At 34.5% G+C, this 14,973-nt stretch overlaps 1 protein-coding gene and 1 pseudogene across 3 annotated transcripts; one reads left to right on the top strand and one right to left on the bottom strand.

Moving 5' to 3' along the window:
- The first annotated feature begins 5,308 nt into the window (after positions 1–5,308).
- Positions 5,309–6,890, top strand: LOC110421879 (phosphoenolpyruvate carboxylase kinase 1-like). Its single transcript, XM_021435590.2, has 2 exons — positions 5,309–6,521; positions 6,645–6,890. Exons 1-2 carry the CDS (start codon positions 5,738–5,740, stop codon positions 6,671–6,673), a joined length of 813 nt encoding a protein of 270 aa, XP_021291265.1. The 5' UTR covers positions 5,309–5,737; the 3' UTR covers positions 6,674–6,890.
- A 2,392-nt stretch (positions 6,891–9,282) lies between these two features.
- Positions 9,283–12,327, bottom strand: LOC110421284 (low affinity inorganic phosphate transporter 1 pseudogene; annotated as a pseudogene). 2 transcript variants are annotated; one of them, XR_016351519.1, is made up of 2 exons: positions 12,164–12,327; positions 9,283–11,179 (listed from the first exon to the last, which is right to left on the bottom strand). The product of XR_016351519.1 is annotated as a low affinity inorganic phosphate transporter 1 pseudogene, transcript variant X1 (transcript). The 2 variants fall into 2 exon arrangements; XR_016351520.1 differs by lacking the exon at positions 12,164–12,327 and adding an exon at positions 11,382–11,446.
- Between the last annotated feature and the right edge of the window lie 2,646 nt (positions 12,328–14,973).

Raw genomic sequence — 14,973 nt, 5'->3', positions numbered from 1 at the left:
CCCAGCTTGGGGGAGTTGCTCACTGTATATCTTTTACACAACGGAAGTGGGCTTGGTGGGCCACATATTGGGCCTCATTTGGGGCAACTGTGGGCGGATGTTCACGGCTAGCGGGTCTAGAAAGGTCTGCAATTTCTGCTGGGCCCCTTGTGTGTGGGAAAACATTTTACGAAATTTCATATTATTCGAATTTTGAGTAAGAAAATAAACATTAAATTCTGAAAATAACCTGTTTAACTAAAATAATAGTTGAATATTTTTTACCCCTAACGGTAATTCATATAATAAACATTATAAATTAAGTTCGAACAAACTCCGTATAAAAAATTTGCTCGGCTTATTAACTGCTGTCCTTCCTCATGTATTAAAAAGGAAGGTCTAAATTTTTTAAAAACATTTATGTACTATACCCATCTATTCAATTAAGTTTTTCAATTTTATATTAAGTTCATATCAGTTTTGAAAATTTTAATTTAAATAAAATAAACTCTTAATCTTAATGAAAAATTTATTGTTGACAAACCTCAACGTCAACTAGTGTTTTTTATTCACGGGATTTATGACCTGATTTCATATGATGGTCACGTGACAAAATTAAAATTCAAAATTATCAGTCATCGGAATCATTAAAAAGAAACTATTTTCCAGTTCTCTCCTTCTCCTCTTTTCTTTAATTGAAATAGTTTTTTTGAAAAACTTTTCTTTCTTTAAATTTCAAAAAAATTAAAATTTTATAATTTTTAAATGTTTTATTTTTTCAACTTTGGAGAAAAAGAAAGGGGTTTTTAGAAAAAATACTCCAATTAAAGAAAAGCAGAGAAAGAGAGGAATCGACAAATAATTTTTCTTTTTATGATGCCAACGGTAACCAATAATAGATTATTTTGAATTTTGAATATATCATGTGATCATATCGACTTGCCTAGTCATATATCATATTGACTTGCCTAGTCATATATCATATTGACAAAAACAAACAACAGCAGACATTGAGTGTGATAGAATTTACATTTCCGTTTTAGTTAAATAAAAGAATTTTTTAGAACATATGTGAAAAGAAAAAAGAAATCATCAAATGTTGGAAAGTATAGTAAACCCGTAACTAAACTTGCAACATGGGTGGATCCATGTTGGAAGGAGTCGTGTCACATGACATCACTCACTTCTGTCATATTTTAATTTTTATACGATTTATTTAATATTCAGGGGAGTTCATATATTAATAATCTATCTTTTTTTTTTACAATTTTACAAGAAGTGTGGTTAAAGACTCCAAGTAAAAGTGATTTATCATAAAGTAATTTATGTATTAATATTTAAATACTATAAGAAAAGACAAAAAAAATTTATAATTTAAGATTTTATTAAAAAGTTTAAAACCTAAACTACTCTCTTTATCTAAAAATTCAAATCCTTCCCCTTTTTTGGTCCTTTAATGTGTTTTTCATTCTCTCATAGCAATTCATTTATGCTTCAATTGTAAGTAATTTTCAATCCAAATTAAGTTTTTAATACTTCATGTCTAAATTTTTTTTGATTAGTTTGATAATTGGGATTCATAATTATAATCTAATTAATAGAAAATATAGCATTACATGTCAAATAATATCTTGAAATTGTGAGTCTTTTTATTTATTTATTTTGTAGATATATTATTTGATTTTTGCATTTAACTTTATGTGGTTTGTGGATGCTTATATTTAGTTTTGATCAATGAATTGAAAATTGTCATATTGTTAGTCACAAAACCTAATAATTTTTTATGTAAAATCATATTTTGTTTAATTATAATATTTTAATTTATACTAATGAATATTAATTATTAACCAATTTTATAATTTTACATAAATAAGCAATGAAAAGATAATTTAAAAGAAAAGAAATTGTTTCACAAGACTCAAATCCTGGATAATAACAACAAAATTCTACTATCGATGATATTCAACACAATATTCTTCTAAGCAAAGTCATGTTGAATTTGACTTAAGTACTCTCCCAGTAAATCTTAGATTGAGAAAAAAATTTCTAAATATGACATCACTCAAAAAAATTTATAGATCCGTCCTTACTTTGCAGTCAGTGCATAATCGAGTTGTAGCATATTCTGAAATGTCTTTATTGCTAATTTCCAAACAGCAAGTTAGGTAGATTAGCAAAATGGAATCCTTTTGTTTGAGTAAGTTGACTATTTTATCAATTAGCTTGTGCAAATACTAATTATAATAATATTGTGGATAATAATTCTAAGTTTGATTGCTTTTAACAAGTATCGTAGGGAAAACGTTTTTTTCCACAAAAATTTTATTTATGATAAATTATGTTGAAACTTGAACCCAACCTTATCAATCAGTCATAAAACTACAAAAACTTCATCATCATCAGCTTGCTTAAACAAATTCATTCCAGTAAAATATCAACACATTAATCGACAGCTGGAAATACTGTGTTGATACTAACGTATGGTATCTTGTTGGGATTTAGAATTTTGTTACGACAAAGGCCGTCCAAGGACATTATCAATGGCTGATTAAGATTACTTTGTTTAAATTAATTAATTGGATTTTGATTAAGGGCTGCTAGATCAAGACAAAGTCAATCAGAGTGTGGATTAGGAAATGAAATGAAATTCGTGGAAATACGATGAATGATTCGATGACTCACCATTACACTAATTGCATGGAGGGATTAAGTTTGCTTGTTTGTTTGTTTATTAATCCTAGTTCTTTGTCCTTTTTATACTGTTAGAAGCGGCATGGCGCCTACGTGAGCAACTATATATCCAAAAGGAATCATATGTAACCATTTTAACTTGAGGAATTGCAGTCAATTAACATTGGTGCAAGTACACAAGAAAGTAAAAATGGGTGGTCATTTGATCTGTAGAGATCTTTGGTTTTTGGTGGACATGAAAGCACTGCCAATCCTTTGCCAGTAAATTACAATGATAAAACATGGAAAAAAAACAAAGTGGCCCCATCAAAACATTATTTCGCATGGAAATTGGAGTATGACTCACCACATTGTTGTCCTCAAAGGAAAGCAAGAATGAAGTAGGAGACAAGAATGACAATAATCAACCAGGCCATAAAAATAGTTTATTACTAGTGGGATATGTTGCTTTGTGCTGTGCTTCCTAGGTCTGTCAATCCACATGGACAAGGGTCCCCGGTCTCTACGTTGATATTTTCGAAATAATTATTCAATTAAGGACACGATGCGCCAAGTGATAGTGAAGTCCCAAAGAATTTATTAATTTATCTTCACTTTTACAATGAAGCTAAGTCATAAACTAACAAAGATTGGTTTATGGTCGTGAAATTAGGTCTCGTATGTTGACTTGTTAACTTGAACGAGAAACAAGTTTGCGTGTAAAAGATTCCACAGTTTCAAAGGAAGCTGACTCTTGGTTACGAAAACAAGATGCAGAAGCTAGCTAGCTTGTATTAGAACACTGAAATCCCCACCTTGGAGGAGCTGCAAAACAAAGTATGAAGAAATTATATGCCTTCTTATGATTTGTTTGTTGCTTAAGCCCTAAACCGCCTTGTAATTCTGCCATTCTTCCTTTTTCTTTATGAAAAGAAAAAGTAATCTATGTTAATTGATTAGAAAAAGAGGAATAGGATAATTTCGACATTTTTCTACCAAGTAATCAATTACATTCTTCCTTTCTTTCAACAAAATTTGGTGAATGGTCCAAGCGCGAAAGCATTACACCAACTCTTTAACCCACGGTTACCCATTTCATATTTCTGTGATCGTCCTTGTTTTGTACCTTACATTGTCCGGACTCCGTAGGATATATATATATATCTAGCTAGTCAATGAAGCCCAAGAATTTGCGACGCAATAACCCTTTGCTTACTCGAGAAGTCATTGAAAGGCAAAGCCTCATATCCCTTCCCTCACGACTTCATCACAGAGTTCTTTGGTTAAAGGTCCCCCACTTGCTCTCGTTTGCCTGTGATCAGCTCCAACAAAAAAGGTTCAAATGGTCTGAAGTTGGTTTTGACATTGATGTTGTCTCTCCTATATGGCAATTGGCAAAACATCATTGTCATTCCCTAGTGCCAATTTCTTTAACTAGAATTTTGATGTTTTCATGGTCCTTTTTTTGTGGGTGGGGGGGTGTCTATATAAAGATGAAAGGAAACTTTGCTTTAGAGGCATGGAAGTGCTGGCTAGATGCACTAAAGAATCTGAATCATACAGCAATACTTGGTCGATTCTATGCTTTTTCTTTCTTTTCTTTTGGTAAATGGAGGTGGAATATACATTTTTCTTGCTTGAAATTATTGTGGAACTCATCACTTGTCAAGCCATTTTCCAACAGTAAGCTCGTGTCTGTGAGACAAATCTTTGCATGTTAGCATGCACCTGACTTTTGATGACTTGAATGGTAGCCCTAGCTCCCATTTGTGACGAAAATACCATGCAATTTCCAAAAAAGAAAACAAACAAAATTTTGAGTCATACCTTCTGATCATCTCAAGTCCCTAGATATTCCAATGCAAGCCTTGCTATGATAAATTATCATCATGTTATACATCTTTATAAGATTATCAACACAACAACAAAAAAATATTTTTTTTTGCTTTAATTTAATTAATAGGTAGTCCTCAATTTTTCTAATGCAATAGATGTATTGTCCTAATTAATTAGTCATAATACACTTATAACAAAGGGATCAATCAATCCATTCGTATATAGATTCACAAAATTTGTATTCTACCATGTATCTGTTTAATTATAAATAAAATATATATTAACTTATAAAATCAATATATTCAATTGGATAAGAAACGCAATAAAAATTTGAAGTTAAACTTATTTATGAAGATTCTAAATTCCTTTTTTAGTGAGACAGAAGATTTTTAAACTCTCAACATAAACCAAATAACTAATTTAATCCTCCCCAAAAGAATCCTAACAAGAAAAAGAGAGAAGTAGAAATACCATGATGACATTGTTCTCATTATTCTAGTCATAACCACATATAAGTAAAGTTTCATTAATTACTGATGATCTTATGCCCTTCACATATTTGTCACATCAAATGTAATGAATTCTTTAATCTTATTGGATATTTTCTTTTTTCAGCATGCAATGCTATTAATATACCTTTTAAAAAATATTAATTAAACTAAATTAAATAAGGAATGGGTAATTATAAGAAAAATAAAGAATATAAACTATAAAGGAATTTTAAATTAAATTAAATAAATAATTAAATCATTTTGAAAATCTAAAATATCTCGAACATGATATCAAATCAAATATTAACATTTAATATAATAATAAATCCTTATTAATTAAAATGTTTTTGCATTCGACAACAATGGCACACATGGTAATTAAGGTGAAAATATTTGGGCAAACTTAAGAACAGCCCCACTTCGAGGGATGCTGTCCCCAAATTTCCTAATTCAAAACTATCCAACTACGACTTGAACTAAACTGCCAAACCGAACCCAAAGCCAAAGGACTTCTACCTGTACGGAAACTTCACGTCGACTAACATAGGGGCATTCCCGTAATTCCATCTGACAACCGACCTTAGCTTTCGGATCCAGCGTCTACAAACGGTCACAGTATCTCCCACCCTTCGATCCCAGCACGTGTCCTGTTCCTATTCGCTACCCCGAATATTCGCAAAACATTCCTTGAGCCCTCTACTTATACCCCCTGCTAATATTAAAGCAGAAAATAAAGACCAACCGAAAAAAACGGGGAAACAATGACTGAAGCATTGAAGGGAAGCTACGAGGTTTGTGAAGAGATCGGCCGGGGAAGATTCGGCGTCGTTTTCAGGTGCGTTTCATTGAGCTCAGGCGAATCGTTCGCCGTTAAATCCATCGACAAACGTATAATCTCCACCGGCGATTCTCTTGACTCCCAATGTCTCTTCAACGAGCCGAAAATCCTTGCTCTAGTTTCACCGCACCCGAACATAATTCACCTCCACAACGTCTACGAAGATGATTCTCATCTCCACATGGTCCTCGATCTCTGCCCTCCTTCTCAAGACCTTTACAATCTCATCATCCATAATGGTTCCTTCTCGGAAGCCCAAGCTCGACCCATCATGACCCAGCTCATCCAAGCCCTTGCCCACATTCACAAGCTAGGCGTCGTCCACCGTGATATCAAGCCGGAGAATATTCTGTTCGATTCCAAAAATTCAGTTAAACTAACGGACTTCGGTTCGGCTGAAGGGGGGGTGGAGGCTATGCAAGGGGTGGTGGGGACCCCGTATTACGTGGCGCCGGAGGTTTTGAACGGGAGGGAATACGGGGAGAAAGTTGATGTGTGGAGTTGCGGTGTCATTCTGTACATAATGTTGGCGGGGTTTCCACCGTTTTATGGGGAAACGGTTGTGGAGATATTTGAGGCGGTTTTGAGAGGGAATCTGAGGTTCCCTGTCACGGTCTTCCAATCGGTTTCGCCGGCGGCTAAGGATCTTCTGAGAAAAATGCTCTGCAAAGATGTTTCTAGAAGATTGTCTGCTGAACAAGTTCTAAGTAAGCTCAATTTTTCCACATGTTCCTATTATTAGTTTCTCTCTCTTTCTTCTTTCTCGGAAAAGAAGAAAAATACCCATTAATTTTAAGAATTTAAATTTAAATTTGTTTTAAATTTTACAGGGCATCCTTGGATAACAACCGGAGGCTGAATTTCGAAGCTTTTTTCTCTAGGCCTTAATTTTTGAAAGGGTATTTGCTATTGTATTGTATATAAAGGTCAAAAAGGGATGAATTTTTGTTAATTCCAAGGAAGCTTTGTTTTTTCTGCTCCGTTTCCTCTTTTCGTAGAGGAGGCGAGTGCTTTTCGTAAGCTTGAGAAGAGTGTGTATAATTAAATGACAAAGGAATGAGAATTATTGAGTGGAAGTGGGTGTCTTTGTTCTTCGCAAATGCCCTAATGATGTATGCAAAGGATAAACTTGGGACTTTTCACTAATGATTATCGTTAAGAATCACTTTACTTAATTTTAAATATCTTCTAATCCGTTTTTAATCTTATTTTTATCTTTAAATCTTTAGTTGTTATCTCAATTATGATGGGGTTGGGTTGTACCCATCAATCCCCAGCGCTTTCTCTCTTTATGTCTCAATCTTATTGTCCATAGATTTGGAAAGGATCGTAGGGGTTGGATTGATCCAATAACAAGGGAAATTTCAGTGTTTTTTTTTGTTAACTCCATTTTTGTTGAAAGTGAAAAACAATTAATTAATCAATCAGTTTGCCTCTCTTTTTTCCCTGATTTTAGGACATCACCAAGACTTGAAACTCAAAAATTGAATTTGATTATTTGATAATATGATGTAATTTTCATGAATTCATATTTTTAATTTAAAAAATAACTTAATAGATAAATGAAAATTTTTATATACAAATCCAAAACTCATTTGAAATTCATAACACTCTATCCCATAGATCTTCATCGTATAGATAGATTAATTACTTATCCAAAATGATTATTAAAGAATTTTTCATACTTATGATTTTATAAATTTTAAAAAAACGAAGATAAAATTTAAAGGGCAAAAAAGAAAGCGCGTGTAATCAGGACAAATGAAAAAAGAAAATAATTTCATCTGATATGTCTTCTGGAAACAGAAAAGTTTTATGCGAAGTACGTGGCATTCACAGAAAGAGTGGTGTAAAGCAACGAAATCTGTCAATATCCCAAAAGAACATAAATACAAAAAGGCCATTTGATTCACGTGGGTGGGCCGTACCATCGACCGTAGCTATATTAAAATATTTTCTGTTGCAATTACCAATTAAATATCAAAGATGAATATTCTATAAAAAAAACAAAGTAAAGATAGGAGTATTGTTGTGATGATGTTAAATATTTTAAAAAACAATTTTTTGTGACGATGATTTTTAACATTGAAAAAGACAGATTAAATGTTCCCATACTCTTAATTATAATACATATATATATTTATGATTTAAAAAATTATAACATTGACGATGTTAAATATTTATGATTTTCTTTTATTTCCTTTGGCTAAGAAAATAGGAGAAGTTTACATCAATTACTTCCTCAAGGGAGGAAAACTGAATCCACCAATCATTCATCCGCTAAAATATCAAAGGAGAAAAAAAAAAGCACGTTTAATCCGAAGAAAACTACATAAGGAAAATAAAAATGGTTTTCGAAAAAAAAAAACAGTGAAATATCAGAGAAATCTGCGAAATCTCCGAACCAACAAAACCATTTGACCCATGAGGGTGGACTGTACCCCCGACCACCGTATCTGTATTTATTTATTTATTTTTTGAAATACCATAAGAAATATAAAGATTAACAAATTAAAGATAACAATATCTCCTCTGCTCCCGTACTTGCATAATTTATTTTTCATGTGAGGAAAAGCCTTTGATGTGGTGGGTGTGACTCATCCCTTATTTCCCTCTTCAATTTTGAATCATCAGAAAAAAATATATAAATAAAAATCAGTGTATAAAGATTTTTCATCTTGACCATTCCTGCTTGTTGCTTCAAGCCCATTCACTGAGGCTTAGAGCCCATGCTATTGTTGGTAATACGGAACGAGTTCCATGCTTTAATTTCAAAAGATGCTTTCACTGCAGCACCATACTCCATTGAAAAACTTACTTGTTTTCTTGTTGATGTTAAGTAATATAAGACTGGTTTTAATGGTGAATGAAAGGTTCCTAACAAGTTGCATTGAAATAGTCTCTTCAACCTTAATATGACATTGGTGGTAGTGTTTATTCTAGCAGGCAGGCTTCCTTCTGTTTTTTTGTCATGTGTATTTTTGGTTCTACATGGACAATAACTAGCTGGCTAGTCTCGGCTCCTATGGCAAATCAAGAGCTAGCAAATACTTCCAGTGTCAGGGTTGACATCTTTTCCATGTGCTTCCTTGGTTGCCTTCGGAAGAAGCTCGCTCCCATAGCGATCAAGGTGTAGGCACCGGGCCACACAGGCCAAAAAGTAGTAGCCTTCCGCACAACAATGGACAGACTCTAGGAGACATATGTAAGAGAACATTGATGTAAGTTAAAACTATTAAAATATAAAAACAGTATGGTTAACTAAGTATGATACTATAAACGTAGTCGTTTACATATAAACAGACATTATAACATAAATGTACGAACTCATCTGCTTGCACTAAAACAAGCTAGAACAAGAGAATGCATTGTTGTGGATCTGAGACCATGGATTTGGATTTTAAAATCCAACTTTCCTTTTTGGATGAGCTCTAGAGTGCAAACATTTTTCGATTTCAATTGATGGGCTTCTTCTTCAATATTGTGTTCATCAAATAGGGTTGAATCACACGATTTTTCTTCTTCAAACGCTAAGCTAAATTATTAGCAAAATCTCCAATCAACAACCTTAAAGATGTTAACAATGGCATTCCAGAGATGTTCACATTCAACAACGTATATAAGAATCCTATATTATTTGCAGGAAGTGCTAGCAGCATCCAAAGCTCCAATATATAAGACACATAAATACACCCCCAAATGTGACTTCGAAGATTCATAGTAATTAATAAAGCATTACAAAGCTTAATTAAACTGGTACACTTTTGACACCATTACTATCCTGCTGCCCAGGTTGTGTTTCTGTCCCATTTTCTTGCTCAGCTTCCCCAGATATTTCTTCCAGTGACTTCCCTTTTGCTTCGGGTACCAAAAATGTGAACAACATCCCCAGCAAGTTAATGAAGCCCAGAATTATAAGTGATTTCTTCACTCCAACATACAAAAATCCAAATGCGCCCACCGTTGCCCCTGCCTTACCTGATGCAGCTGATATTCCATGGCATGTTGATCTTAACCTTGCAGGGAAAATTTCAGCAGGGACTACAAATGTAGTGGCATTTGGACCGAAATTTGCAAAAAAGAAGGTTAAAGAGTACATAATAACGAACCCAATTCTGTTGTCTGGTAGAGTCCAGTGATGGTATGGAATTGCCAAGGCAAACATGAACACAGTCATGAAGAAGAAGCCCATCAATTGAATTTTGAATCTCCCCATCTTATCAATCAATGCCACAGTGAACCAATATCCAGGAACAGTGCTGCATAGCGCAATGAGAGTTTGCGCCCTTGCAATTTTATAAACTTCTTCAAGAGCGTTCATGGTTTTTGCGTTTGGAATCCAACCGATGGCACTAAAGATGTCCTTTTGAAACAGGTTCTGACTGTAGAAGGCAACGTCCAACAAAAACCAAGTGCTTGTGGTACCAAGCAAGTGAAGTCCATGTCGAATAAGAAATTCTCTGGTGAACAAACCAAAATCACTCCCTTTGTTCGGTTCTAGCTTCTCCAGTTCTGCTTCCAAGTCAACCTGAAGAACTTTTGACATATCTGCTGCAGCCTGTTTTGCATTCTTGGCGACTAAGGCAGTGTAACGAGCAGTTTCAGGCATCTTCATGCGCCAGTAATAAGTAAGTAAAGCTGGGATCGACCCAAACATCAAAATGATCCTCCAAACATAATCAGCTTCTGGCACGGTTGACCCATTTGCATCCATCTCATAAGTTGGAGCAGGGTATTTGGCCTTAAAAGCTGCAGAAACTATAATAGCAACCATCCCTCCAGCCAAAATCCCAAAACCTTGCATGGCAAAAACAGCAGCAATAAAAGCACCACGAGTTTTTTTGTTAGCGTATTCGGACATAATGGTAGCAGAAAGAGGATAGTCGCCACCAATACCAAAACCAAGCCAGAAGCGAAAGAAGCAAAGGGTAGCCATAACAGCTTGAGGGTCATGGCCTAAGGAAAGGCCAGAGGCAACCGAACAGATAACCATGAGCATAAGGGTCATGCCATACACACGTTTTCGTCCCATCTTGTCACCGAGCCAACCAAAAAAGACCTGGCCTGCAATGGTACCGCAGAACGCTACACCAGTAACAGCAGCCGATACATTAGGAGGAAGAGCACCAGGGGAAGCAGCACCTTCCTTGTGGTAATATATGCGACCAAGCAATTTAGTCACCAAGGAAATGCAAAAGATATCATATGCATCAGTGAAGAATCCCATGCCAGCAATGATAATTGCTGTGAAATGATACCATTGTGTTTTGGCTACGTCAAGTGCATTAAGAACTTGCAGTTTGTCGTCTGCCATGACGATCCCTCCTGATTAGAAGTCTTTGCTATACTATCTGTTTGTTTTCCACTGAAAGAATTGCAACAACAGAATTAAATATCAATTCATGCACTAATATAATTACAGAAATTAACAATAAATCACATGATCAATGGTGGTGGTGCAATTATTCTTTATCTGATGAAAGCTGAAGTCAGGACTATTAGCCATGTGAACTGTGTGAAGGTGCAAGGAAACCAAAAAAAGATAGAAAGGCAAGGCAGTCCTTAACTTTCCAAAGTCGTGTAGATGTATGGAGTTTCAAGACGCTAAGGTTGATAGCAGATGACAAATGAGATAAATGTGATGAGAAAATGACCAAGACTATAATACAAAGTTTTAGGTCAATAAAGTGTAACTAAGATACTACAAGAGTTTAATAAAAAAAACATATTTCCATTAAATAAAGCATATAACTACAATTTAGGATACTCGACAAGAAAAACTGAACTGAAAATTTTGGATTGACCGAAAGATTCTTTCGTGCTTTCTTCTCCTTCCTAGCAATCATCAAAAAGTGAAAAGGTTTGCACTCGAAAGTTTTCCAATCTGGTTCAAACTTAATAATTGATGTACCAAGAAAACACTTATACTAACAAAGGACCCAGGTTGAACTGCCCCCCGCCCCTGCCAGGGACACCATAATGGAAGACAATATTAAATGTCTTCACGTGGAGATTGCAAAAACCTCAAATAGAGAGAGAATCATATCGAAGAATGAAAAAGATATAGCACCAGAAAGAATAAAAACGTGCAGGGTAAAAAGAGAGAGAGAGTGCTAGTAGAAGAGCAATTATTAAAAGAAAACGGAAAAGTCTCAAATCTTAGGACTCTGGATTTCGTTTGCGTATCTCGAAACTCTATGCAACACACAGCCTTACATAAAGAAGTAAAGATTTTGACCCCAAAGGAGATAAAGAAAACAAAAACTCCATGATCAAATATCATCTACGATTCAATCAGAACTCATTACTACATATCAAATCTATAACTTAAGAGCAAGAGAAAGCTTACGTTAAATGTGCAAACCAATCAAGGGACAGAAAGAGCTGAGGAAATTTAGACAAGAAGAAGAAGAAGTCTCGTGATATATTTATATATAAAAAGAGATTCCAATGGTTTAATAAGCTAATGCAAGAAAGAAAGAAAAAAGAGAGAGAGAAGGAGAAGAAGAGATGGGTAGTGATGGATAGCAGGGAAGTATGAGAGGGGAGTTGGTTCCGTATTTAACTGCTACGGACGCTCTCTTTTTCCTTTTTCCCATATACCCTCATGGAGGTTTTAGAGTTGAAGAAAAGAAATAATTACGTGAGAATCTTGGTTTTCCAAAGTGGCATATTCTCTACAATTGCTCCTTATTTTTCTTCTTTTGGTTAATCTTTCCGGGACTGGATTTGGTAAGTCGTCCTAACTATATTTTCCATATTTGAGATTTCCAATCTGATATGGGTTTTGGGTTTGCTTAATTAGATTTGTCTTTCAGTGATATGATTGTCAATAATCTTAATTAGATTTTTTTTATTTTATTTTTTAACATTGTCATCTGTCAATGGGAAGGGCCGGGACACATGGATTTCAGATCATCAATTTACGGCAAATATAACTAAATCTAACTTATGTATTAAATTGGGATCATGATAAAACAAAGCAATTATTTTTTATTAGGAACAAAATAATTAATTTTGCTCTATCTCGAGATGATTTTCTTTATATTGGACCAAGTTAATAATCTGGTTGTGTCAATATAATTTTACATCAAAAACATTATTCACCAAAGTTTTACCTATAAAAGGAATTAGTATACTACTTTGGAAAGGTAAGAAAAATCATATAGAAGATTCCATTTTTGCTGGAAAAGGATTAAATGGTTACAGCCACAAACATAATTATTTTATGCAGAATTTAAATCATTCATTTGAAATCTAAATACACTTATTTCTAGTAACTTTTTTTATACCTCAAAAGCTTAAATCGATGCATATGCATTTAGATTTTTAACCTTTTTCCAGTTTTGGTAAATTTTTTTCACTTTTTTTAATAAAAAAATCAGATAATTTATGATTATTGATGATATTAAATGTCAAGGAAAAAGTGAAAGAATAAAAAAGATAAATTAAGGATTATGGTTACATCCAATTCGCACAAGGCAATCAAATGGTGTCTTCAGGGATTTCTGTTCATGCTGGATTAGGAATTTGACAATTAATGCTTGGGTGGCTTTAGTAATTTCCACGGTGGAAATTGCACATTTAATTTTTGGTAATTATAAACCTCAAACAGAGGAATTATTGTGGGGCACCACTTTTGTTGCAGCCCTTTCCCTCCGTAGAGTTTGGATTGAATCCTTGATTATTTAACTCCACTTATTCTTCACGTAAATCATTTACTCGGAACCCCCCTATATAAGTACAAAAGAATGATACCAAACCCATTTTAAAATTAATGCCACACAATCTGTCGCATCATCCTGTCACTTTATTGGGGTTTAGAATTGCACAACGGTTCAACAATTGGCTGCTCGGTCAACGTTTTTAGCTGAGAAGTTTGGTTTCTAGCCAGATCGAAACCTTCTTTTCCTCCAATAAAGCCATTATCGGAAAGATATTGACAGCAACTTATACATATTCCTCCATTCACAAACCCTTTTGCTAGTACTACTGTTTAATTATTTGTAGAACAATGGATTAGTTTCACAAACTACACTTGTCACTCTGAAGCCTGCTGGATTAATGTTGGTGAAACTAGACTATTCCTGCTGCTTATAATTCCTTTATTTACTTATTGTATATTTTTTTTTGTTCTTATTACGGTTCATGATAACATTTATTTCATCTTTAAAGAAAAATTGTGATACATATATATAAATATTAAATTCGGAATACCACTCTGTTGGAAAGCTAAATCTGATTTGTTGCACGTGCCATAAATAATGGTGGTGCATTGTAGCTTAAGCAACTAGTGAGATAATCATCCATAGTTGCAGTTCCCATTCCACTAATAAAACAGTAAGCATAACGGAAAGAACAATATCTTTTGCCCAAAATTGTAGTGGACTCTTACCTGAGAGTATAGGTCAGGGGGAGAGCTAAAAGTCTAAAGGTGATGTAGAATAATGGAGACCAAATATTTGGGACCAACATCCAAAATTTGGGTTGTTAGCACTTGGCTGGTTTTGTATTGTCATCTTAAATAAGAATCTTTCTGACTTTCGATCTCACCTGCATATCGTTTGTCAACCATGAATGCGAGCTTGGCGCTGCTTTTTGATCAAGTTTTGGCCTTCACTTTCATATTACATAAAAGCCACTTTGTAGCAACAAGAAGATGTCAAGCTGACAAACAATCAGAATTGTTTGCATCCTCTGGCAATTGAATTTTCCAACTCTGCTATATCTGGACTCATTGTCAAGCAATATTTTGCCTTTGTCTCTTGCTGCAACTCTAGGGGCCTAGCATTCGTGGTGAAATTCTTCTTCTGTTTCGTCCACTTGGTTTGGAAGTGAAATCAATGGGCCGCATCCTCTGATACAAGCATGGAAGACAAGGACAGAAGGGACAGTTCGTTGGTCGTATCATCTTACCAAAGACACGGTGACCATAAAAATTGGGAACAAGTTAAGCGGATAACTTCAGACTCTAGCCTATCCAGTCGTCATTCAACTCTAAGCTGCTCACATTGCTTACGCCATAGATAAAATAAAACCCATTTTAGATTGCCATGCCTAAATTAACTTACTGGAGGCTTTGAATGCTTGAAAGCATGTAGATTCCTACAGGCTCGATGATGGAAATTAAGAAGAACCGGAAGACTGCCTAACTAGAAC

The sequence above is a fragment of the Theobroma umbraticum genome, unplaced genomic scaffold (assembly GCF_002168275.2).
Source record: "Theobroma umbraticum cultivar Fairchild unplaced genomic scaffold, ASM216827v3 scaffold_130.0, whole genome shotgun sequence".
In the NCBI taxonomy this organism is placed as follows: Eukaryota; Viridiplantae; Streptophyta; class Magnoliopsida; order Malvales; family Malvaceae; genus Theobroma; species Theobroma umbraticum.
This window is presented reverse-complemented; position numbering and strand designations above follow the sequence as displayed.